The following is a 27,559-nucleotide window of genomic DNA, read 5'->3' as shown; positions in this document are numbered from 1 at the left end:
GGATTAAAGGATGGTTTCTGTGCCTATATCTTCCATCGCACTAAAATAGCTCAAAGATGATGATGAGAAAGCCAGATAGAGAAAACAAAGTGCAGAGGATAGAGCATTAAAAGAAATTACACAAAAACAGTTCACTTTTGATATTTTGGGATCAGAATAAATATTTTCAGCAACATGTTGCAGTGCTCTCATGACAGATAGTGTGTGTTTTGGGTGAGATGTGTATGTCTGCGGGTCTTCCTCACGGCCTGCGTGTAGGCGTTGTAGGCCCCGAGGTGCAGGGTCATGGGACTGATGACTCCAAGCTGGGAGGCCACCTGCTGCATCCGTCTGAGCCCTCGCTCTTTCTCAGAATCTGCAAACTTTACCACCAAGCTGGACGAGGCGCCCTGCGGAGGAAAAGGCAGAAAAATCAAAACTCCATCTGTCCGATGCTTTTAGCATCAACGCTCAACATCAGCAAGAGGTTAAAACACGCACAGTGGAAAGATTACCACTGTTACCACCACTACTCTGAGCATTTCTTACTGCATCCTAACAAAACTGGTTAGAATCCAATATTTTTACCTTACACATGCATTTTCCACAATGAATGCATCACTCAAAGACTCAGCGTAGTGTCTAGAGGGATGTTTGTGGAGCTCAAGGCTAATGACACTGACAAAAGCGGTTTGTGCCATCATCAAATAAGATTGGAGGTTAGAGCTAAGTGAACATTTTAATCTGAAAAATAGATCTCTGAAAACACAAGATCGGAAATGATTGATTCGAGTAAAACTGCAAAAGGCTGCAAGGTAAACTTAGAAAACAAACAAACAAAATAAAACAAAAACATTTATCAGTCCACAGTTTGACAAACCGATGACTCAGGCCTGCGGGTGCACAGCTAAATGACTCCAAAGGAAAAACCCAGAGTAGTCACTGAAGTAAAAAAAAAAAAAAAGCCCAAAATAAGAAACTGATGGCTTAAATGAGTCACTGGAGCTGTTTAACTTCTATGTTCATTTCCCATTCTCCCTCACAGTGCATGGCTGCATGGAGCATTACACAGAGAAAGCTGCTGCCTCCCCCCCCCCCCAACCCATCCAAAAAACCCAACCCCATGGCTCCATGACTGGAGTTTGCCACTTAGAAACTCGAAAATGTTATTGTGGACTAACAAAGAAAACTTTGAAATGTTTCTGAAGAGCAGCCAGCGCTACTTATGTCCTAAAGAGAGGATAATGAATACCAGTGAAGAGATGGGAAACCTGACAGCTCGCCATCACCGAGGGGGAAATAAGAGATAAGATAAGATAAGATAGAACTTTATTAATCCCTCGGGTGGGTTCCTCTGGGAAATTCGACTTCCAAAAAAAAGCACAGCAACGACCGAAGTTACAGTTACAGAACTGTTATATATATATATATATATATATATATATATATATATATATATATATATACACACACACACACACACACACACACACACACATATAAATAAAATATACAAAGGGGATAAATAGAATAAATAGGAATAAAAAATAAAAATACAAGTGAATTGCACATTTCAAGTATTGAGTCTATTGCACTGTTGACTATTTACAAAAAGTATTGCACAAGGTATTGTACAGTGAGGTGCAGAGGCACTACAGCTTAGTTGTTCCCCCCTCCTTTGTCCTCCTGTTTCCCCTCCCTCTCCCCTCCAGAGAGGAGTTAAACAGTCTGATGGCGTGTGGGACAAAGGAGTTTTTAAGTCTGTTAGTTCTTGTCTTGGGGAGAAGCAACCTGTCACTGAACAGACTCTTCTGGTTGTTTATGGCCGTGTGCAGAGGATGCCCAGCATTGTCCATAATGTCCATCAGTTTCTTTAATGTCCTTTTCTCTGCCACTGTCACCAGAGTGTCCAGCTTCATGCCGACCACAGAGCTAGCCCTCCTGATCAGTTTCTCCAGCCTGGATGAGTCCCTCTTTGCTGTGCTGCTCCCCCAGCACACCACAGCATAGAAAAGTACTCCAGCAACCACTGACTGGTAAAACATCCTCAGGAGCTTCCTGCAGATGTTAAAAGACCTCAGCCTCCTGAGGAAGTACAGTCGGCTTTGGGCTTTTTTATACAGGTGCTCTGTGTTGCATGACCAGTCCAGTTTATTGTCCACCCACAGCCCGAGGTACTTGTACTTGTTGACCACCTCCACCTCCTCCCCCTCTATCTGAACCGGCAGTGGACCTTCTCTGGACCTCCCGAAGTCCACAACCAGTTCCTTAGTCTTTGAGGTGTTGAGTTGCAGGTGGTTTGTGTGACTCCATGCGACAAAGTTCCTCACCAGACTTCTGTACTCCTCTTCCTGATCATCCCAGATACACCCCATGATGGCTGTGTCGTCTGCAAACTTCTGAATATGGCATAATTCAGAGTTGTAGCAGAAGTCAGAGGTGTACAGGGTGAAGAGAAGAGGGGACAGCACAGTTCCCTGTGGGGCTCCTGTGCTGCTGACCACAGTGTCAGACGTGATGTCCTTCAGCCTGACGTACTGTGGTCTGTCGGTGAGGTAGTCGGAGATCCAAGCCACCAGGCAGGGGTCCACCTCCATCCTGTTCAGTTTTTCCTGAAGCATACAGGGCCAGATGGTATTAAAGGCACTGGAAAAGTCAAGAAACAGGATCCTGACCGTGCCTTTTCCCCCATCCAGGTGTGAGTGGGCTCTGTGTAGGAGGTACAGGATGGCATCCTCCACTCCGACACCCGCCTTGTATGCAAACTGTAGTGGGTCCTGGGCATGTTGTACCTGTGGTCGGAGGAGGTTGAGGAAGAGCCGCTCTAGAGTCTTCATAAGATGTGACGTCAGTGCCACCGGTCGGAAGTCATTCAGCTCATTGGGCCGGTTCTTTTTGGGGACCGGGACGATGCAGGATGTCTTCCATAGGGCGGGCACTCTCCCCAGTCGCAGACTGAGGTTGAAGACTCGTTGTAGCGGCTCCCCAAGTTCAGCAGCACACGCCTTAAGCATCCTAGGACACACCTTGTCTGGGCCTGCTGCCTTTCTGGGGCGAAGCTTCCTCAGTTGCCTCCTGACCTGATCCACTGTGACACTGGGAGATGTTTGGGAGGAGGGGAGGGGGGGAGATGTCTTGCTGCTGAGAGAGGGATTGGAGGAGGGGGGTGTCATGGTGTCAGGAAGGGGGGGAAGCGAGGGAGGCAGGAGAGTGGGGAGAGGACTCTGTAGTGAAGGTGAGGGTGAGGGTGGGGGGGTTGTGGGCTGGTCAAACCTGTTGAAGAAGTTGTTAAGTTCGTTTGCCTTCTCCACAGTCCCCCCCACTGTGCTTTTCTTGGTGTTGTGGCCTGTGATGGTTTTCACACCATTCCAGACCTCCCTCATATTGTTCCTCTCCAACTTCTGCTCCACCTTCCTCCTGTAGGTGTCCTTTGCTTCCCTCAGGCAGCGTTTCACCTCCCGCTGTGCTGCTTTCATCTCCTCCTTCACTTTGCTCCTGAAAGCCTTCTTCTTCATGTTGAGGACAGCTTTGACTTCCTGTGTTACCCACGGTTTGTTATTAGGATAACACCGTACCGTCTTAGCAGGGGCGACTGTGTCCACACAAAAGTTGAGGTAGTCTGTAAGACAGTGTGTTGCCCCCTCTATGTCCTCACCATGTGGGCTCAGGAGCACATCCCAGTCTGTGGTGTCATAGCAGTCTCTCAGAGCATCCTCCTTTTCTGGGGTCCATCTCCGGATGGAGCGCGTTGTGACAGGCTGCCTTTGGACGAGGGGTGTGTATTGTGGCTGTAGGTAAACCAGGTTGTGGTCTGACTTCCCTAGTGGGGGGGAGGGGGGTGGCTCTGTATGCATCTCTCACATTAGCATACAGTAGGTCAATTGTCCTGTTGCTCCTTGTGGGACAATTCACAAACTGGTGAAAAGCAGCCAGAGTAGAATCCAGTGTGGCATGGTTAAAGTCTCCAGATATAATAATGAAAGCCTCGGGGTTTTGTGTCTGAAGTCTTGCTGTGACTGTGTGTATTTTCTCACAGGCAGCTGTTGCGTCGGCCCTCGGAGGGATGTAAACACACACACAGATCACATGACTGAACTCCCGAGGTAGATAATATGGCCGCAAGCTAACAGCTAGCAGCTCCAGGTCCGGACGGCATACCGAAACTTTAACGGAGACGTGTCCAGGGTTACAGTATCTGTTGTTAACGTAGACAATGAGTCCCCCACCTCTGCTTTTTCCGCTGGCCTGCGTGTCCCTATCGGCTCTCACAGATGTGAAACCGCATAGGTCTACGTTAGCCTGCGGCGTTAGCTCGGTTAGCCACGTCTCCGTGAAGATAAACAAGCTGCACTCACGGTATAGTCTGTGGTTGTTCAGAGCGCACAGTTCGTCAATCTTATTCTGTAACGAGTTCACGTTGCCCATGATCACTGTCGGGATTGATGGTTTGAATCGCCTCCGGTGATCCGCTCTCCTCGCTCCAGCTTTGCAGCCTCTGTAGCTCCTCTTTAGCTCGGCCGGGATGTTGTGTCGCATGCCGGTCTGTCCCTTTGTTTTTAGTGCCAGCAGCTCCGCTCTCGAATAAATGAAGGAGCTGGTTCCAGAAGTTTTGAAAAGTGCAATAGAAATCCCATGTTTATTAAAGCCTCTCACACGATGGTGCCTAGGTGACCGTCCAGCTAAAAGTTTTGCGATGCAGCAGAATGATGATAACAATCATCAAATTAGATCCTCTACAGATTCAAATAAAGGTAAAACACTCCTTGGAGTGACTGAGTTGGAGCTGAGACCGTACTCTAAATGAGTGAAATGACCTTTTTTATGCTTAAACTTAAACTGCCTGAGAGAGCATAGAGACCCAGAAAAGGTCTGAAAAATAATTGCTTGGATGTGTTGGATGGATGTGTTTAATAAAGGCTTACGTTCGTATTATTATTAGCTTAAAGTGTCCTGATTTAGACGAGCACATTTTATGATCCATTACTGACGTAAACGAAATAAACAAATAGGTTTTTATTTTAATTTTGACGCCCTACATCAAGCCACACTGCAGTAAGACCTCCAGAGATAAATCATGACCGCATTTTACAAAGAGTGTGTCCTCTATTGTGTGTGAGTGTGTGTGGAGGAGGGGGACAGAAAGGAGAAGTGGTGACCATTAGCTGAGTCACCCTGTGAGTCTCTAAATGACTGGGTTTGGAGCATCTGAGTGCGTCTGCTGGGTTCATTTGAATTTGTGTAACCATGCTGCATGTGCAGCATGAGTGTGCTTGTGTATGTGTGTCAGAAAGAGTGTATTTTGTGGACTTACAGGTAGAGTACGACTTCCGTGAAGAGCGTTGATGGCGGCCTGGGCCTCTGCGTTGCTCTGGAACTTTACAAATGCACACCCTACATGAAATGACACATCATTAAGCACAGCCCCTCTCTCACACATACACACACTTACACACACTATAACAAAAACGCTTCCCTTTAAATATACATTAGAAGCCATCTTGCATCTAGCATTTCATCTGTTACCGTGGCACCATTAAGCATGGTCCACAGAACATTCATTGCTTCATCAATCACAGCCCGTAAACCACCAAACGCATCATTAGCTATGACCAATAAAACCTACTGCACTATTAGTCGTGCCTCGTGCAGCAAACGCAGAAAAGTCAAACCTCTGTGTTTGAACTGTCGCGGACTTTGATTTACATGGAAAATATCATTAGCATTGTTGTTACTGACAATAGTCATTTATACGGTGGAGTTGCAACATGCTGCGAGCTTTATTCTTCGGATTTAAATACAAACGGTAAAACAAAGTCAGTCCACACTTCTACAGTCGTGACCGGGAATCTGGCTGCAACCAGTGGCTTTAAAGGATGCTCGACTAAAGGCTGCTTTTGTAAATTGTGGAGGGCATAGCTTAGCAAAATCATCTTAGTGCTGATGATTTTATTCAGTGGGACAAATATGAATTATTGCTAAGGTTTTTAAGTAGCTAAGCCATCGGGGGTAATAGAAATAAGATATGACATGGCTAATTGCATCCATTTAAGCAATATTTAAGTATTTAAATGTTTAAACGATGAGGTTTCAGACTATTTAGAGTAGAGTAGTAGAGTTTGTGGACAGGGGAGGACCAGCAGGGAGTTTAAAAGTAAACACAGTCAAAATTCATATTTGTAGCTCTTTAAATGTGAGGGGAGAACAGTTTTTACCTAATGAACATAGATGGATGAATGTTTTGCTGCTAATGTGTTGTTTCTGTGAATAATACTGTATCTTTCTGTAATACGTCTGGCGTTTATCAACTAAACAAAGTCCAGGAAGTCTCGCTAGATATTAAATGATGCAGTGACAACCATGGAGACAAAGAGTGGTATAATAAAAGCAGAATAACATGTAGCCATTGCTCACCATAATTTTATATTTAGTAAGACTTCCTAGACTTTATAGTTCCACCTGTTTAGCTGAGGAGCACCGGTCAGCCATCAGAGCTTTGCATAGGTTGTCTGTTATCTTCACCAAGGATGTAATGTGCATGGTTGCATTAGTTTGCCTGTTTGTTTGCTTGTTATAAGGATTAATCTAAAAATATGCGCAGATTTGCATGAATATTTTACCAGAGGCAATCCTCAGCTAGACTATGAAGTAATTGACTTTGGAAGTTAGTTCAGGAGTTTCTGAAAGGACTCTTGAGTACTGTGATGCAGGACATTTTCTGTCATATTTTCAAATATGCTGCTCAAATGTGAAAAGAATAAAATAACAATGCTTCCAAGAAAAAAAAACGAATCCAGATTTAGATATCGTTCTGGGACTGTGCATGTTGTGGAGGGAATGTTCAGCCTTGATGTTGGATGTGTTTCACATGGCATGATTTCACATTATTACCTTTGCTGGTACCGTCAGGCCCGCGGAGCACCGTGCACTCCTCTATGCTGCCGAATGGCTCGAACATTTTCCTCACATCGGTGTCCGTCTGCTGCTTTCCCAGCATGCCTACAAACAGCTTCCTGTCTTCTAAGGGGAAGGAGATTACCAGGATGGGAGGGAGAAAGGAGAGTAATGTGTGGTAATGTGAGTGAGATTAAAGACGGGGGGAGAAAGAGATGCATTTGTGAGAAAGGTAATGCAAGTGAAAGCGTGCGGGGAGGGGTGGAGAGGGTGGAGGTAGGGGGGAGAAGCACCATGTCACTGTACATGCACGAATAACAGAAAATGACAACAGGGTGACAAGCAGTTGCAAAGAGGGCTGGACGTTAGCCTGCTGTACTTCGGAGCACCACCAGAGTGCAGTAACATGAACGGCACAACAAACAGCATCTGGCGGTGACTCAAATGTTTGTCACCCTCTGTGTGGTCAGAGAAGCTGCTCCGTCTGTCCCTGTCTGTGAAGGATCAGACCAGCGATTCTGCATGTTTGAGCGCGCCTTACATTCCTGCAGATTACTCTCAGAAAGAACAACCGAGTGATACATGTTTTGTTTTATTTTTTTCCCCCCAAAACTGTTCGTGATGCCATTTCTTTCCAATTTATTTCCGTATGATAATCAAATGTCAGAGACTTGAAGCTTGAGATACAATCAGTCACAGCGAACGTGCCATTATCCTTATTGCAAACCTACATACAGCCTAAATGTCAAGAAGATTGCAGACGATAAATGTGGTTTGATTAGAAACACCTGCCTGGGTGGTGTGTTGATGGGGAGGGTTTGGGTATTGGCTGATGAAAAGCACAGAATTTGCTCACTACGCTGTGAGCCAATCAGTTTCAGAAAACGGATTAAAAAATGAAAAAAAATCACGCGTTTATATATATATATATATAAAAACAGCATATAAACAAATGCCTGCATCTGCATGCTTCTTGTCTTGTGATACTAAAAGGAAACCAAAGGATTTCTATTACTGTTTTGTGAATTTTAAAGAGCTAAAAAAAAAAAAATCTAAAGTGTTGATCCTTCAGGCTACTGGCATAGAATCTAAAATCACATGTTCAAAATGTTAAAAACTTGGACTGACTTTTAGGAAAATGGGCCCTTTTCACAGCAGGCGTTTTGATTTGCCACAGTGTGACAGGGAGCCAGCATGCACAATACCAGAACCCTGAAACTGAAGCAGCTAAATGGCATTCAGGCATCATTAATTTTATTATCTACACCTGTGCTTTTCCTACTGTGGCACGTCAAACTCCAGTGAAAACAGGCCTATTAGAGACAGTGGATGCTGCGAGAAAGAGTCTTGGATTATTTCCTGGATGTCGACTCAGATGTGAGAGCTTTTCCAACAGCACAAAAACTGGAGCGTTGCATATTTTAACTTCATTCTTGCAAAAACCTAGCACATGTGATGCAGCGGCTACTGTGTCTGAAGCAAATTTCAAGTTTTAGTTAATATCAGGATCCTTTAAGTCACGTGTGTAGGGTTAGGGGTAACTTTTATTTTAGCCCTAAGCTAAATAGACTTATTTTATTTATTTATCTTTTTTTTTTTTTTACCCTTTATTGTGATAGAACAGTGTAGTGGAGAGAAGACAAGAAACCCAGCATGAAGATGCACAAATGGCCCCGGGGCAGATCTGAACCCAGGCTCTACGTCATCCCCACAGCACATGGGCAGCCCACTCCACCCAGCTAAACCAGTGCCCAGATAGCCATATTTTAAGAAAATAACAGATTACATTACATTTTAAATGCACTCTCACACATTTTGACATGTTTGTTTTTCCTGTTCCTAAATGTTTTATAGGTAGGTATAAAAATGCGTGGACACTGAATAAACCCAAACCAAAATCACCAAACTAACTCAAGCTGGGTGTCTCGATGGAGGGTAAGAGGTTAAGTGATCAGATGCTTATTATACCCTTTGTACTTTTCTTAATTACTAGTTTAAACGTAGTCCTGCAGTCTCTAGTGATTTGGTTATCTTTAAAATTTGCATCTGGATGAAGTCAGATGTGACACATGTGAGAGCGTTTACCAGGTCACCGGCAGCCCATCTGGGCTTAGGGTTTGGTAAACATTACAGTCTAAAAATCAACAAGCAACATCTCTTGGTTTCTGAAAATTCTCCATTCAGATTATGACTAAAAACAAACCCAACCCTAAAGGGAGAGTGAGCTAGTGTTATGCTTTGAAAATCAGCAATGGTAATGTAAAATGATATGAGGTATGAGAGATGAAGTATCTTTAATACCTCCTGTCAAAACCTACCAGTGTTTTCTTTTATGATAGCGTAAGTGGCTGTGTGCAGTGTGTGATGTACAGGTGTAGTTTGACAGCAGCAAAACATCCATCTTGACAGGCAGCTGAGCCGACTACTCAGTCTGAACAATAATCTGCTGAAGGGCTGATAAAATCTGTCATATTTTCAGTGCAGATTGCATCTTTTAGGAAATAAGGGGCCTTTAACATCAGAACTTTAATAAAACATCAGCTCCACTGTGTCCATGGTGACCGTGCATGACACTCTGGGTTATGGCAGCTTGTCTTTGTTTAGTGCGGCTGGAAGAGGCACATTTTTAACCAACACCACAGGACACAAACCATGATCTCCTGGCTGATAAATCTGAAAATTATGGCGCCGCTAACTGCCTCAAACTGTGCCGTTATCTCTGCGTTCGATTTTGCGGTAACCAGTGCAAGGCCACGGTGTCAAAAGACAATTTGTGATTTATGGTGAGGCACAGGAGATCTATCACATATATAACTGTCATATCAGTGCACACCATTTAAACCATCTATCCATTTTTGTAACCACTTATCCTACTAACTATGCAGTGTGAGTGAGCGAAACCCTAAAACAAAGATGTTCAGAATCACCGATTGACCTCAAAAGCATGTCCGTGGGTGAAAACCAGAAAAACGTGCCAATCGTTTACATCTTGCTGTCAACTTACAGTCCCAATCATCGCGCTGCACCGCTGTACTTTCCCTTAACGCATCCTCCACTCAAGCACTTACCTCGTGCAGGTGTTTTAATGTCACTGCAAGACTAACTGACATGTTATCGCTGATATTTCTGGAGGTGTTTATGTTTGAACAGGTGTTGTGTGTCTGGGTTGGGGACAGGTGTCTCTTACCCCCTCTGCTTTCGCTGTCTGCAGGCTTCACTTGGATTGGGCGGTTCATCTGGAAAAAGATGACGTAGTCGGTTTAAATGCAGGTCAGGGCTAATCAACAAAAAGAAAAACGCATTCATTTTAACATGGCAAAAAGCATATAAGCATGGAAATAACTGGCACAAATTGGAGTTTTAATGTGGCAAATGTGCCCCTTGCTGTTATGTAAATGACAAAAGATGATATTCATGTTTGTGTGCTTTATATAACCATTTATGTAAATGCAATTATAACTGTAGTACACATTTGTGCTTGTTTAGATGTTTGCAAATGTGGTCTGTACTCCAGTCGTTTATATTTACACACCAATTTCTCTCCTTTCCTTTTATTGGGCCAACTCGACTCCAACAGGCCACAGCTGACACCGATATGTGTGATATTACATTTGCAGTGTCATACAGTCTCTCTTTCTCGCCCCACCTCCTCTCTCCGAGTCTCTCTCTCAGAATCAGCTCTAATCCTGCCGTCTATCGTTCCCTCTCCCCCTATCACACAAAACCAGGAAAAGCACACACCCACGCGGGATTGGGGAAGTGATAAGATTAAGAACACTCGCCAGCTAATCTGGATTAAAGGAGCACGCAGCATCAGAATAGAGAGAGATTCTGAGCCTGACAGAGGCAGAGACGGATGTCGAGAGGGAGGAATATCAAACAAAAACGCGAAAGAAAAAGCAGGGAACACGCACACACTTTACATTAAGTGACCTTTTTCGCTATTCATAAAAGGCCGCTTCGCCGTCCTCTTCCTGGCTATCCGACTATTCAACCTCCAGACGAAACAGCAGCTTGTCCTTCAAATGTATCAAGCATGAAAAGGACCATTGAAAGAAAGCAAGCAAAATAATGTACAAGGGAGAGCAAAAAGGGAAGAAGAGCGGGATTGGGTTTGATTTGGGAGGGGGGGGGGGGGCATATGGAAGAGAGGAGTCAGGTGGGGGATGTGCATGCGAAGAGAGGAAGGGTGATGAGTCGAGGTGAGAGCAACAGAGTGACACTCTGTTAACTTTGGCTTAATGAAGGTCTTAATTATGGAGCTGGTGACATTTCAGCCAGTCGCTGATCCTGTGTCACTGATTGATCCACTGTGATCAGTCACCAGGAGACACTATTGATTGGTGTCACGAGGACCCGCATGAACAAACATCTGTGCTGAACCACGAGCTGAAATATCCCCAGCACCTGCTATACAAGGCCCCCGTGTCTTCTCATTCAGAGCAGTCTAATCGAGTGTACCAATTAATAGGATGATGGAGTAGATGGAGGGGAAGGCTCAAAAAACCATCTTCCAATCAGCTAAACAAATGGAGGTCTTGCTCTGGCTGGCAGTGAATAATAATTTTTTAGTTTAAATGTTTTACAATATGCTAAAGAGAAGATATCATCATTCCAACCGAGTCTGCATGCTAAAATTCATGTACTCCGGGTGAAGCTCGACAAATATACCTCACAGTACGTTATCGGCACAGTTTCTTGTTTATACCAGCCAGTTATCAGGCAGGAGAGAGTGCAACAACAGCCTGTGCAAAATAAGTATTACCTTATTTACCACTGTTTTTCTTCGCTGTTGTTGCCCATGCTGTGATTTAATCTGTATTCTTGCTTTATTCTTCACACATACACCTTTCTAAAGAACGCACCATGCTATTAATGGATCTGTACTGTTTTAGTGTGAACTGCCCAGTTACTGAGATATCAGCTTTGGCCTGGTTATTATAAGAATCCACAAACCTTATTGTCAGCAGTTTTATGTTGGAAGCATTTTCTTTTTACTGTCTACATTCACTACATTACAGCTGTAAACTTCATAAAAAGACAAGCATAGCTTTTGTGATGCCACTGTTTGTTTGTTTTTTCAAAAAATCCCTGCTTCAACGTTCTTTTAGACTTTAATAGAGACAAAAATCAAAGTCATGATGATCATCTTGTGTTCAGTAAACAATGAAACTAATGTCTGAGACTATAAACTCATCAGGAAAGCATTTACTGAGTTCATTAATGCACACATCCTGTCAGATGCTAGTATGCTAGCGTGAGCCTCTCAATGTGTCAGTAGTCATCCGTTAGCAGTGGCTATAGCTTGTCAGACTGAGAGAACATCAATGTGTTTGTGCATGTGCATATGGAAAAACTTGTGAAGGAAGGAAAACTGATGGTGGACCAACATGCTAAACAAGGTGCTGCTGCTTGTTTTGTTTTGACTGATCTGAGATCCATCTACATCTACAAGCTTCTGTGATTCTCACTATTATCATCATTATCTTAACATATAACCACCCAAGCCAGTATGTGCAATGTAAGAAACTCCTAATAACTCCTTTGACATGTATTTAAGGAAAATCTTGATGCTGGACAGGGGATGTCAAATCCTGAACAGGTGCAGGCTCCACCAGGATTTTCAGATTAGCATATATAAGAAAATGTTGTTTGACCAGACCAAAGTTTAACCAGCTGTTCTACCAAAACTCCACCTTATTTTTTTTTATTCATAATTTTAATACCCTTGTAGATACTGACAGTCACTCAGTGTCTGAGCTATCAGTTATTGCACGCCACTCAATCATAGCAGGAAGGATTCTTCCACACATTGATACAGACATCTATAGATAGATAACTAAAAATAGAAGCTATTTTGGGGTTAGCTCTCTCTTAAAGCACCTTAAGTCAATGCTATGAATTAATGGCATTAAATTAAGTGGCAAGTTTGATTGACATGTTTGAATGATGCTTATAAAAAGCCGCATGGCCCATATTTCACTGTGGGAAGACAAATAGTGAAGGCCGTGGTGGTGGTGGTGATAAGGAGAAGCACAGCAGATGGCTCAGGAGATTGGAATTAGAATATACAAGAGGAAAAACAGTGAGAAGTGGAGGCCATCAAGGCTGTGCCACTTCAGATCTGCACAGCAACCGGCTGCCGGTCTGATAAAGACCATGCTCACATGGCCATCGTCATGACAACCCCAGAGATGAGAACCCCCACATCAGGTAAACAAGGTTGCCCTGAACAACCTGCAAAAGAGATGGGTGGAAAACAAATGAGGAGGACAAAGGGTGCTTCTAGGTCAAGAGATAGAGGGATTAGATGTGCAGTGGAGGAAGGGAGAAGACGAGCAGGGGGAGGAAAGATGAAAGAATAAAAAAAAGAAAAAAGAAAAAGGGATGGTAGCGGCTTCGTTCGTGCCTGTTGAATGTTGGCGCTGCCTCGAGAGCAGATGCAGAAGCAGGGAGAAAAATATCTCTGTCTAAACCTCAACCACTAACACACACTTTACAGTAATTTGCTCTCTCCCCTCCTCCTCCTGTTGCTCCCCTCCCCTCCCCTTTCTCTCTTAGGCTTGTTTACAAAAACGGTCCCATACTGTGCACAGACAACACGCATTCAAACCTGCCTGATCAACAGCCCATTTCACCACTGTGTGTTTTTGCTATTGGATTTTTCTTGCTCCCCCTGCGCTCCATGTCCAAACACGCCATGCAGATATTATATATACAGTCATCCAAACAATGCTCCGTCGGCTCCTGACGGTCACAGTGACGCGAGCGCACATCTACACATACTTAATCTTTTCTTTCTGTGATGCCGCGGGGGATTTCACGAGCATTATGAAATATTAAATCCACAGATTTTCCAATCAAATAACAGCTCGACCCCTTCGCCATAATGCATGACCCCCCCCCCCTCTCCATGCCATCAAAGTTCATACACTGCAACAACAAGCCCAGAGAATCTATATCGTCAAACTGATTTAACAATTTGGACTAAATCTGCCAATGTATATTCAGCATCATGATTGCATTTAGGAGTATCTACATTTAATAGCTTTAACCCATTAAAAGAAATAGGTAATACAGACATTGCAAGGGCAGAGAATTTAGCTGGGACTGGAGGGACGTGTCCCCAGCAGTGATTTGGGTAATTTATTTTAAATATTGTGGCGAGCAGAGACGCACTATGATAGACATCAGCGAGACTGACTGAATTTCCCTTTTCAGCTACTTATTTTATTATTTTGGGGGCATTTTGATTTTATTACAAAATGACAAAAGAGAGAACAGAGAAATGTGCTCAGGAAGCAGCTCTCTCTTTGATCTTTAACAAAGCACAGAGCATCACACTGAATCTAAGTGGTCTCATCCCAGGGCATCAAATACTGCCGTGCTGTCAGATGGTGCTGGAGTCACATAGATATGCACAAGGTATGCTTTGGGATCAATCCCATGACGCACTGACAGCTATAATGGATGCCAAGCATCTCTGCATCCAGAAGTTTGTTACCCTGGAGACTACCTCTTGCTTCAGATTTTGTGTTTTTAACTAGATTTAACTTCTTTTTAAAACTCACCAATTAGTTTTGATTTCTCTCGCTTTTTACTTTCACTTTTACTCTGTGATTAAATATCGATAAGAAAAGAAAATCCTTGGTTATGTTTAGAATGAGGTTGGTATTTAGGTTAAATATGTCCTTTCACACCATTAACCCTGCAATTGGAAACAAGAGGCTTACCCAATGTGTTTAAATGTGATGCCAGGCTGTAATGTACAAGCTGGGAGCACCAAAGCCAAAGGCTACAAAGTGAGTATCTTGACAAGATGTATTTAAAGTCTTGGACATGAAAACAAGCTGACTGAACACACCTACACTATATGGAAAACAGAATTAGAGCACAACAGCTAATTTTTTCATTTAGATGTTTTCAGTCCCATGACCACAGGTGTGGTCAAGCACATAGCAACGCAGTCGGCTTTTTCGAACATTTGTAAAATAATGTGAGCATGATGCTGTAATAGGATGCCACCATAGCGACAAGTCAGTTTGTGAAATTTCTTCCGTTCTAGATATTCCATAAATGGTATTATTGGCAAGTGAAAGTAACAAAAGTCACAACAACTCGGCCACAAAGTTGCAGACCATGTAAATTACAGAGCTTGGTCGCTGAATGTTGAGGTGCACAGTGCGTAAAAGTCACCAACTACTGAGCGCCAAACCTCCGCTGGCATTAACATCAGCACCAAATCTATGTGCCAGAAGCTTCATGGCATGGGCTTCCATGGTGCTCCTGTGAGTGTAATGCATAGGTGCGTTTGTCCATAGTGTATCTGTCCTAGAACAGGGATTATCATCAGCACAGCACTCAGAGTCACAGTGCCCCACATAAAATAAAAAATGCTAAAATAAAAATGTTTAGAGCTATGCAGTCTTATTAATAAGGTTTTATTTATCCAGGGAAGGCTAACTATACATGAAAAAAAATTGTCAGACCAAAATCGCAGCTGTTAGTTAAAAAAAAAAAAAACAGAAGTGCTTGTTTATCATTGCATATTTTACTTTCTGACTAATGTGCTTAAACACAATCTATGCAAATCAAGTTTACTTAACTCTCTTCCAAGCAAATGGAGACATTTTAAGCACAAGGATATTTCTCAGACTTTGCACAACAGTCCTTGTGCTTAAAATGTCTCCATTCCCTTGGAAGGATGTTAAGCACAAACAGATTCACAACCTTAATAAAACACACAAGGCTCACCTGTTGTAAATACAAGACTGAATAAATGGCTTTTATTCTCTAAAAGGGCTCAAACTAAGTAGCCTGGTGTATTTAGGTGTATTTAACACCCTCCGCAATCTTTTATTTAACAGTGTACAGATTGAGGAGTGGCCATCGCCACCGTGGAAATGCATTTTCATGTGCTACAGCAAGGCAAATGTGTTTTAGATAGAGTAAAGCATACTGATGATGACATTTTTCTCGCCTTACTATTATGACCTGCAGAGCTGATGATAATCTGTCTATATAGTAGGCTGCTACTGCTGTGTGAGTGGTGGGGAGGGGGCCACATTTCTGCTGCCTGTTTTCTCTCCAATTTCAATACATTCTGCTTGTACGCCCGAAAAAGCTGCCACTCTGAATGGTAAATATATCAGCGGAGACCGTCACCCCGCTCTTTCAAGAACATTTACAACAGGGAGGCAGAGCTGGAGGGGAAGAGGAAGGGGGAGGAAGAGGGAGGGGAGGTGTAGCTGGGTGGGGCGGGAGGGGGGGGGGGCACAAAGACAATTTTCCATCTTTGCCTCCCCTCCGCTCCATCACACAGCGCTGGTCATTGCATCGTGCTGGTCGCCTAGCAACCTGGCATCCCTCGTCCCAGCCGTCTCCAGGCAACCAGACCTGCGACCGTAATCAACCTGCCACCTCCCACCTCCCCGCACCGCCTCCTCCTCCTCTCCCCCCGTCTCTGTTCCCTCTCCTGTCTCTGCTGCTTTTTGCTCCCTCGGTTCTCCATCCACCTCCTCTCTATCGTTGCAAATGCACTTACGCTGAGACGCACTTGTGAATTCACCCCGTGGGGAGAAGAAGAAACACAGGTGGAAATTGGTATATTAACAGGCATAAAAAAAATAAAAAAAAATAAATAAATACATAAATAAAATAAAGGAACAGAAAAGGGAGATTGCAGTTGATCACACAAAGAGTTGGAACAAAGCGGCACACAAAAGCAGAGATGCACAAGTGCGCTCCGTTAGCGTTTGCACACGTGGATGCACACACAGATGCGCACACACATGGGCAGGCATCCACATAAAGCGGAGAGAAAACTCAACCTTCTCCTGAATTCAGTCAAACACAAAGAGACTGACAGCACTTGTGCAGTTCGATAATATTTAAACAATGTCCCAGTCTTCAGTGTCAAAGCCGCTTCCCGGTGTTGTCTCCGGCTCTTACAGGGTTCACCAGTCTGTCCGGCGCTGACAGTGTCTCGAAGCTGACATTCAGCCGTTTAGCCAGACAGACAACAAAAATCCTTCAAAGTGAAGAAACCGAATATCAAAGAGTAAATTCCTAACAATACTCGAGTTGACTCTCAATTGTTTTGTCTGTTCTGACTGTTAAATATTCACGTCAAGTGTTGTTTGACTCGAATCAGTGGAGCAGAGGGGGAGAAAGAACTGAATCACAGGCAGATTTCTGTGTGTGTGTGTGTGTGTGTGTGTGTGTGTGTGTGTGTGTGTGTGTGTGTGTGTGTGTGTGTGTGTGTGTGTGAGAGAGAAAGAGTGCAGATAGAGTCCATGTCCTACTTTTTTCCCTTTTTTTTTTTTAACTTTAACTGGCACGATTTACACATTTTAACTCCACTACAGTCCATGCATGCTCATTAGATAACCAGTCCTGCACCAAAGTTCAAAGAGCCTAATGAGTTTTGTGGCAACAGCCCTTCTCTGCTTTTGTGTGTGTGTTCGTCTAGCAAACACACACTCCCCAACCCCCCCAAAAAACACACAATTCCTCAGTAACAGATGTCTGTATTTAAGCTGATAAACACACTGCCTCAACGCACCTCCAGCCTTCACCACCCTTACACCACCCACTGTTCATTATGTCAAACTTTCATTCAATCCTTCCTCCCCTCCCCCTACCCTCTATTATTTCTCCCTCCCCGCTCCAACTTCATTTATCCAATTTCTCTCTAATTCACACCCATTTACCACCTCCATAAATCCGATCTGCATTCATCATTACAGTCGCCCCAGAGTGACGTACAGAGGACGAGCCCTTTTTTCCCCCCTCTGTTGTTGTCACTCTGCGCCGCCTGTCCTGCCCAGCCGTGCATTTATATGCATGCATATGTAAATGAATCGACGCGTGAATGCACACTTAACTCCAGATAGATTCATCAAGTGAACGCACTCGCTCCGAGGCGCGCTAATTGCTATCATCATCAGCATCATCCCCACAACTCGCTGGCATCAAGATATAGGTTGCATGTGGAGGCGCCGATTTATCTCCGTATTGTCAGTGGAATAAAAGAGTTATCATGTTCACATCACGGGAGCATGTTTAAGCCTTTAGACTTTCTGTTTTTGTCATTTTTTTTTTAAATGCACATGAAAATGCCAATTTCTGATAAAGTGAAGCTGAAGGGTGGAGGCTGAGCAAGTGTACAAAGCTAACAGGTATACAAGAGATTGTTAACATAACCCTGCAACCCACCATAGCTCGTGTGCATCTACAGTAGGAAGTTTGCTCAAAGATTAAGGGCACAAATTACAGCACTGCGCACTAAAACTTCCTATCTCATATCCTGTGTAAAAAGCCGGAGCTATATTTAGTACGTGCATTTTTTTCAGACTATTGATAAAACCCTTCTGTCTGCTCCGTCTGACTCCTTATGTCTGAGTAAATGTCAAGCTTAGTCAGATGTTCCACCACAAAGAGGGCTCTTTCCTCTCATACGTGCAGCTTAAACGCAAAGAAGGCCTCGCAGCGCAGATTTCCCTCTCATACACGCGGCTGATAGTGAATGAAGAAACCCGAGGAGAGCTCATAATAAACCCTGCAACTTCCCTCCATCCATCCATCCCTATCTTTGGATGTGTACTCCCCCAGGAAACACGTGCACACGAAAGCAAACAGACAGTTATGCACACTCGGGCACACAAAAGCACGCACCCTTCATTAAACCGTGTAGGTGTGAACACCTGCCCTCCCTTCCCCCAGCTGCACATGCAAATTCACTCCAAGTACACACACGGCTGCTCCCCCCACCCCAAACTTGGGCACAGGCTCTCTATTAGATTTAGATGTTATTCATTTTAGATATTAGATTTAAAATGAACAGCGAGGCATTGTTGCAAATATTACTTTAAGGAAGCATTAAACAGCTTCGTGACTATCCAAATGCATATGATTCTCATTAAATGAAGGAAAAGCTTGACATTTTGCCTTCTTGTTGAGAAAAATCACCACGGCTGTCATATCTATGCAGCATTTATAAACTAGATTTTGAAGCTTGTTAGCTTAGCTTGTTAATCCGGCTGTTGAAACAAGATGATGTGATATTCAGAGGCACTGATCGATGCATTTTATTCCCTTTGGAAAGAGATAGATGAAAAGAGCTAAGCTAACTGTTTTTATGCACAATTTCAAACTAACAAGGTTGTTTTTTTCTTTATACAGCACACAGCAGGAAGTAGTCCCCCGTACTCCAAACATGTTTGTACTTCCTGGACAAAACATGCTGGAGGAGAACATTAAAAGATGCCAATGAAGAAGTGCCTTAAACTTGTATTCCATGTGACTGCCATCAGAAGGCGAGATCTGTGGTTGCAAAATGACTTTCTGTCCTATAGAAGTTTTGCACGTGACGTCATGCACACATTACCTAAGAGCTATCTGCCATATTGGATGTGATACAACCACCAATGGTTAATTGGGTGACTTCCTAGAAATTGCTTGCTGTTGCTAGGTAAAATTGGTTGCAAAGATGGTGCTGCGGCAAAAACCCTCCTTGCGATAGTTTTGGTTGTTTGCAAATTGCCACTGTTGATTGTACTTTTGATGGAAATTGCCAACTTGTCTGCAAACACTCACCATGTACTAGCAGAGCGGGCAGAAAACGTTTTTTAAAAAAGGCACCACGCGAAAAAGAAAGAACCTCAAGCTACAGAGTAAAAGTTGTAAAAATAAAAAGACAAGTTTATTTTGAAGGCAAACAATTTACGTTTTCTGTTTTTGCCACACTTCTCACAGTTTTACAACTACTTGGTGAGTAGTTGGAGAGTGTTTGCAGACAACTGGGCATCTTCCATGCAAAGTACAAGCAACTGCAGCAATCTACTACCAACTGGAGCAATTGCAAAGAGGTTTTTGGTGCAGCATCCCCAGATTCACCTCATGACTGGTAGGAACCTCCAGCAAACAGTTAGAGAAAACACATTTTCCCTTGTCAACAACTCAGTGAGTGCAGGGGATCAACCAGTGGTTGCAGTTTTAGCAACTGATTTCTCAGCGATTGCCATCAATCAGCTACCACTCCCCAACCGGTCGAGGAATGCTACATTTTCCCTAATGACCGGTGGTAACCAGAAGTTTGCAGAGCAGTCTCTTGGCCTGTGTGATTCTACATTTTCACATATTCAAAATGGTGCACAAGCTATCACATGATCACTGCAAAACCTCGCAGAAATCTTGACCTCTGCAAAGACTTTCATTGTGAGATTTTGGGCTTAATAGTCACTCATATTTAATAAAAAAAAATGTAATATTGTAAATCTTGGCCATACTATGTTTAAAAAGTAAGAATTATCCATGGTACACATACTGTTTCTCGGTCAGACCTTCCCATCTTGGTGGCATCAATTTTTTAAAAAAAATTTTATTGTGTTTTTTTCATTAGTTTTTTTTAAACCAGACAAAGTCACAGCATCAGTGAAAAGGCTTTTCTTGAGGTACCAAAAAAGGACTTCAGCTAAGCTACGTTAGCCTGCTGCCTGCCTGCAGGTTAATATTTACTGGACAGAAATGAGAGCAGTATTGATCATCACATTCCTCTTGACAAGAAGACAAATACATCCCAATATGTCAAAATGAATTTTCCTTTAATCTATTGATTATTTTCCTGATTAATCACGCTCTTTACAGCCCATTGTGACATTAACATTATTTTTGTTTTAGACAAAAAGTGGCAAACATATTCAGTTTACTACCACAGAGGCCCAAAAAAACCTGAATCTTTGCTGTTTTTGCCAAAAAAGACATAAAAAAATTAATGCATCGTGAAAATGGTGCTGATTCATTTTCAACTATTTTGATTATTTCAGTTAATTTCAGCTCGACTGACCTTATTTGACATTATTGAGATCTAAGTTCAGTTTTGGAGGCTGCTTTACAAGATGGCTATGATTAATGTGGCATAATGTGGACGTTATTATCTCAGAGTGCCTCACAACAGCTGACCAGACCAGACAAATAGCCTGAGACAGTGCAGAGATAAAGCGATAAGAACAGAGGGGACAAGAGTACAAGATGTCCAAACAGGACAGAATGAGTGCAGCTCAGGAAGCAAATCTTCTTTCTCAAACCTCCATTTTCACACTCTGAGTGAATCTGCTGTTTTTTTCATTTATTTATTTTTTACTCGTGCCCTTTTCCCCCCTCCTCCATTCTCTCGCTTTCTTTCCTCGCTTTCAGATGAATGTGCTTTTGACACTCTTCTTCCACCTCACACTTAGAGACGGACTCTCTCACCTGAAATTAAACACGAGGCCAGGTGCCACTCTGATACAACCATCTGTTCGGCCCTGTTCTTTCTCTCCCCTTTTTCCCTTCTCATTGTTAGCAATGAGAGGGGAAAAAATAGTGCAGAGGGAAAAAAGGGCTGTAAGACTGACCCTTTCTTCTCAGAGAGGAAAAATGCATTTTCTTAAAATAAAAAGCAGTCCTGACTGTTAATGAGATCTTTCAGCTTTCTGTACATTCAGGTGTGCTTTCATTTAAGCTCTCAGTCCTATAATTGCTATCATGTTTTTCCTTTTGTATCACCCTGGCCATGAGATGCCAAAGTTAATTATTCTTTGGCAGTGCAGGTGCAATTAGATGACAATTACACCACAGCTGGTGGCAGGGGTGGGAAGCAGATCTTGTCCGTGTGGGCGTGTATGGAGCTAATAAGATGGTTTTCCTCTCGCTCTCTTTTTTTTCCATGGCAAGGAGGGGGAGGGCAGGGAAGGACTGGGAAAACACTTGAGGGTTTAGCTTGTTCCACACGGCTTAGAGGTAAGAGGTTGTGAGGAAAAAGAGCTGCTAGAGTAGCAGAGGGGGGGGGGGCTTTATCATGGAGCATTGGGCCCTGCTGATCAGCCTGCGAGAGGTCAGGAAGGTCACGCTACTGTCACACTAACAACAGGATCTCTTTTGTTGCCACGTTAATACCATCCTGCCCCTTCAAACTGTCCCTGCCTGCCATTACAATGATACCCTACTGCTATAGTATTTTCTCCCCCGATAGAAAATGAATGCTTTAAATAATCAAACAGGCATTTATATTTTAAGAACAAAAAATGTGGTTTGAGCTCATAAAAATCTGCTTTTGGATTTCATCTCCTTCTTTTGTAATTTAGACGTAACAAAGACAGCATTTGACCTGTACCCTTAATGATGAGTTCTGACACCTCAGTATATATAAATAAAAATGTGGTTTAACAACCATTAGAATAGTTTCCCTGTTTTTTCAAGGGTAGCTGCACAGGCAGAGACCACCCTTGCAAATGTCTGATCCACACCCAGTCGTTTTGTTCTATTTGCAGTCCTGAAATATAACCGAAATTACTCAGAAAAAGAGCTTCAAGGGATACTCCTATAACTTTTCAAGGGATAAAGAGTTAAAGGTTCTCAGCTTCGCAGCAGAAGAAAACACTTATCAGTAATACCTGCTGTTGTTTATAAAAGACTCCTCCATGAGTCAAAAACCCTGCTGATTTAGTCCTCAGTTCTGTCCTGAAGTTGGTCATGTTCATTATACACACCTGGCTTTTTCTTTTGGGTGTTAGCGGGTAAGCTAACATCAGCTAACTCGCTAACGTGTTTGATTTACTAGCTAACCTCGGCTTACATCCTTGCTAACGGTGTTATGCAGAAGGTTAAATAGCAAAATATTTCACATCAGTTTAAATTTTTCATCTTTACGTGAATTGTGGCGTCTTTATTGTTGTCTGTTTGAGTTGCCAATTTGTCGATGTTAGTGATTTATTCACTAAAGCTTTAGGTTAACTTTTGCTAGTATCTAAATACTAGCCTCAATCTTACATGATAGAACCCTGAGCACTTGACACAGAGGTAAGACACTTTAGAGTGAACATCTTTTACATTTTTATACAAATTATTTTTTTAAATATTTTTTTGTATTTAGATTATTCAGCAGGAATAAATATACAGTAAATAAACTGTACCAGATATAGCTAAAACTTACATTTCTTTACATTTTAATTCAATGTTGTACTGGATTTGATGCCATTACCAGTCATTAGACAATCCCTGACTGGTTGGTAAGTAATCAATAGAGGATGCGGGGTAGTAAAAACCCCTACTTGCAATTGTTTTGGACAAGCATACTGCTGCAGTCGCTTGTAGTTTATACGAAAGGCTACGACTTTGTACCAAACGCTTGCTTGAAAAAGTGCAACACGGTGAAAGTTGTACCTCAGTGCTGCTCAGTCAACACATTCACTTTGAATGCAAACAGTCTCAGCTATGGATTGTGTTGCACTTTTCAGTTTTACTATCTTGTCCAAAGCAGTTGGTAAGTGAGTGCAGATAAGTCAGCATCTCCCACTGCAAGCTACAGCAATATGCACGTAACCAAACATATCACAGCACTGTATACCTCTTTGCGACAGATTTCAGTGGTTACCAAATGGTTGCCAACCAGTCTCTAAGTCTGTGTGACAGGGGCTTATTCACTAATGGTCACATGACTGCAAAATCTGAATAGTTCCTAGTCAGATGCCAGTTAAAAAAAAACTGTCGAGCATCAGTTTACAGGGCTATTACCAAGCGAGAGATTCTATAAAGGTTAAAAGGTTTAAAAGTTAACCAAGTAACACACTGAAAAAAACTGTACAACCAACCACATATAAAACTGGATAACTATTTATAAAAAAAATTCTAAACAGTCTTTATTTCTGTTTACCAACACGTCATGGATGGATTACTTTTTGTCTGTCAACTACTGGTTTAATAGATGATTTATTAATAGTTACTGTCTATCCTCTACTTAGAGTCTCTAAGCTTGTCATATTTTGACGTTTCTAGGCTAAAAAAAATGTATCAATTATGAAAAAATCTTTAGCTGCAGAGTTACACTTTTCACCTGCTTCTTCTCTTTTCCCTCAAAAACTACAGTCATGACCTGCCATTCAGAAGAGGGGGGGAAAAAGAAGTGAATGATGTAGATTTCAACAAAAATAACCAAAAGGAAACAGCGGTGAAGCTGTCTTAGTAAAAGAGGAAGCAGCGGTAAGTCTGGGCACACACTCTGTCTCAGTAATTCCTTGCCTTGTCGCCTTGTCTCCCATATAGTTGGTTATTATAGAGACGCGGCTGTCATGTCATATTTAGCTCTGGAAATGTCATTTGGCAGCACACCTGCTGCCTGGCTATGCTAATAAAGCTAGGTTTAACTTTGATTAGAATTCAGTGAGAGAGATGGATCGAGAGGAGGGGGAGATGGAGAGAGAGAGAGAGAGAGAGCGAGTAAGAAAGACAGAGACACGGAAAGGAAGAGAAACATCAAAGAGAATAAGAGCTGGCAAAGTCACTCCAGCAGCGAGCCTCATAGCTGTCTCTTCCGACCCATGACATGTAGCAAGATGACTCATGCCTTAACTGGATGGATATGTCTGGATGCATCACATATGAAACATAAGAGGAGGGGAGGGGCAGCCTCTGACCTTTATTGGTGCAGATTAGCTAAAGGGGGAAATCAACCCTACATGTCAAACTTGGTTAATTTTCCCAGGGTCCTGTGCGGCATGGTCAGATAGCCCGGCATGCCAGTTATTCTGCTTCTTTGATGTAAACACATACACGTACGCCATCAAAGACTCGAAAAGACAGCCACACACTCACCCCCGGTAGCGTCTTCTGCTCGTGCAGTGCATTCTGGGCTTTCAGGGCAGACTCACGTGCACAGTATGTCAGGAAGGCACATCCTGGAGAAACACAAGGGGCACGAGATCACTCATATAAGTGCATTGATTTTTAATGTCTATATAACGTCAGCTGGCAGCCACCCTATTATAAATATACCATTCGGTCATATGTGTTCTTATTTTATTGAGATTAATAAACACTAAGAACGATTCTGGGTCAACGTGCATTCACATTTTCTAATAAATGTACAAATAAAAAGCCCCCGTGCCTTTAATCAGACTGTCATTTTTTGTTAAGCAGTTCCTCCTGTGGCACCAGAGATCTATGGAATTATTAAAATAATATCTATTCAGACACAAGCAGCCTGAATGAGTATTTAATATCATGCTGTTCAGGCAAAAATGTATGCACTCCTACATAATAGAGAAAGGCCTTCATTAACCTTTAGGGCTCCACACAAATCATGAATATGTAAATGTATGCAGAATAGGTGTTATAGGTGTTAGAGGACCCAAACCACCTGGCCTATATGTCTCCCCAATGACTGATGGTTTATGTGGATTTATAAAAGCTTTTGTTTTCTGCCCTCAGATTTGCATTAGGAATGACAGCACGGATCATTGTTCAGCTTCGGATCGCTCTGCCAGCTTCGGTCCATCTGTCAAACAGGATTTTGAACACGTCGAGTTTTCCTCCTAAATATACGGAGCCTGCCCACCATGTGACGAGGGGAAGTAGTAGTAGTAGTAGAAACAGTAGTGGCAGTGGGTGGCACCAGTTCTTTCAAACTGAGCGATATCGCGGTATGATACTAATTAGCGTCTGACAAAACACTTGGTTTTTTTTAGATGTATCTCAGACAAATGCGTTCCTGCTGATGAGAATTTACCAACATTTAAGTGAAAAAGTACACTCACATCTGAACTCAATTCAAGGAGTTTGGAGATGACAATTTTGGCCCTCTGTGAATAAAAATCAAGCTGGCAGGAGGGAACTTTTTTTATAATGTTTGTATCTTTAAATTCAGATTGTAGCATCATGAGGTAGGCGTAAAAGGAAACCTTCCAGCGTACCCCGAAGCCACGTATTCATGGAGTTAATAGTCATTTTATGTTTGTTCTAACTGTATTCAACAGTTTTTCTGCTGCTTCCTGTCGTGTAGTTGTTTCCACGGTAGGCTTAAGGTTTAAAAGCACATTGGCCTTGGTAAACCTCAGTCAGAATCACTGTCAATGATAGACAATAAAAATATGATATTTTATTTGTAACTGTAGCAAAGTCTATGTGGCATGAACGGATATTTGTCCATGCCAGAGAGCGAGTAAGATAATCTTTAATTCTTTTTATTTTAATTTGTATTTTTTAGTAGAAACACTAAACAGGATCTACAACATAAACCTTCCACCAGCTGTTCATCACAAAGGCTCCAAAGGGACAACAGCTCGATGAGAAATCATCCCACCTGACTCACACCTATTGGAAATCAAATCAGAGCATATACAAGAGAAAGCTTCCCCTGTCACTGCACAACAAGCTATAAACCAACAAATTCACGCCTCATTTTTTTTACTCCTTTAACTGGACACCTCCCTTACCTTTGTGCATCCCCGTGTACTTGTCCTTTATCACCGTCAACTCATAGATCTTGCCAAACTGCTCAAAGATGGGCTTCAGGTCCTTCTCTTCCAGGTTTCGGGGTATTTGCCCGATGAAGAGCTTGATGGCGTCAGGCTCCTTCATTGAGAAGTCTGGGGAGGAATAATAACACACACATACACACACACATATTCAGAGACACATATAGAGTGGAGGCGGTCAGGAGGAGCAGACAGGAGCCTGCGGGCTTAAATTCACACTGCACAGGAGGTGCAAACAGGAGGCCGAGGATGGAAGTACAGATGGGAGCGTTCGGCGAGAATGGGAGGCTGAATTAATGGTTTCTACACCCTCTGAGATGTGACAGCCCAAATGCTGTGGTAGATTTCACAGAAACGCAGCACAGTTGCATTGCTCTAAAGATTGTGTGTGTTTGTGTTAATTTTAAATCTAAATTAAAACGCTCACAAAGTCCATGAGCTCACTCTTGCCAATGGATACATCTAAAGGATGAATGTTAAATAAATGTATCAGCCTCCCTTTATTTATTTATTTATTTATTTTTATTTTAGAAAGAAGATATAGAGCAACTGTTTTGTCGTTTGCTTGCTCAAGAAAATGAAATTCAAAATGTAAATTACCCCAAATGACCTCATAACTTTCATATTTGTGGCGTCACATGGACACCTACAAACACGACTCACGGCTACAGAGCTCAGGTGCACTGCTTTTACCTAAAACTGGGAGAATAATATGCAAAAAAAAGGGGGGGGGGGGGGGGGAAGGAACGTGATGCTGTTGTAAACGATAGTAAACAAATTCTGAATTGCTCTCTGGGCCGCTTATATTCGAGCCCCCTTTTTACAGAAACATGACATTGTGTCTGTCAACACAGCTGGAGACCTGCGCTCTCTTTGTCAAAGACGCTGGTGACAACAACAATGACCCGAACATGATGTATATATAATACACATATATATAAAAATATATAGTTTTTTCTTTATTTACACCACAAACAACAAAGGGATAAAAAATAAAAGAAGAAGAAAAAAGAGAGATAATACCTGTGGTGCTGTTTGTGGCAACGAATCGGCGCGATCAGTTGATGCCTTTCTTCTTCTTCTTTTTCCCTCCTCGCTGTTGTTTACTTATCAAACCTCAAATTACTCAGTTCATGTGTCTGCCAGAGCGTCTTTGGATCCTGTAACAAGTTAGGCCCGCACGCCCCCTAAAACAACACAAGTAACATCCAGCGACGGTCCTTTATTCGGCATGAGCGTGCTTTTCTAGCTCTGCTTGTTGTTTTTTTCCACTGCTCTTTCCTGACAGATGCTCCGTATTTTTTTCCCTTTCAAATAAATCTGGTGTATTTAATATATATATATTTATAAACAAATCTCTTACTGGCTTGGCTAAACGGAGAGTGTTGAGATAGGTG

General features: G+C 42.6%; 1 protein-coding gene across 2 annotated transcripts in view; it reads right to left on the bottom strand.

Annotated features, from left to right (window-relative positions):
- The window catches only part of celf3a (cugbp, Elav-like family member 3a), a 37,638-nt gene that overhangs the window by 9,962 nt on the left and 117 nt on the right, over window positions 1-27,559 (bottom strand). Inside the window, exons 1-8 of one of the 2 annotated variants that reach the window (XM_080862962.1) lie at window positions 27,526-27,559; window positions 27,186-27,349; window positions 26,121-26,273; window positions 24,502-24,584; window positions 10,058-10,106; window positions 6,868-6,996; window positions 5,291-5,370; window positions 246-389 (exon numbers count right to left, since the gene is read on the bottom strand). The exon at window positions 27,526-27,559 is cut by the window's right edge and continues 111 nt beyond it. In XM_080862962.1, the coding sequence (XP_080719088.1) occupies window positions 246-389; window positions 5,291-5,370; window positions 6,868-6,996; window positions 10,058-10,106; window positions 24,502-24,584; window positions 26,121-26,265 (630 nt within the window). In that variant the 5' untranslated portion in view covers window positions 26,266-26,273; window positions 27,186-27,349; window positions 27,526-27,559. Of the gene's footprint in view, window positions 1-245; window positions 390-5,290; window positions 5,371-6,867; window positions 6,997-10,057; window positions 10,107-24,501; window positions 24,585-26,120; window positions 26,274-27,185 lie in introns of both variants that reach the window. The other variant, XM_080862963.1, reaches the window with a different exon arrangement.

This window comes from Rhamphochromis sp. 'chilingali' (genome assembly GCF_963969265.1).
Source record: "Rhamphochromis sp. 'chilingali' genome assembly, chromosome: 17".
NCBI lineage: Eukaryota > Metazoa > Chordata > Actinopteri > Cichliformes > Cichlidae > Rhamphochromis > Rhamphochromis sp. 'chilingali'.
The sequence above is the reverse complement of the archived record's forward strand: the minus strand, read 5'-3'. Positions and strand labels throughout refer to the sequence as shown.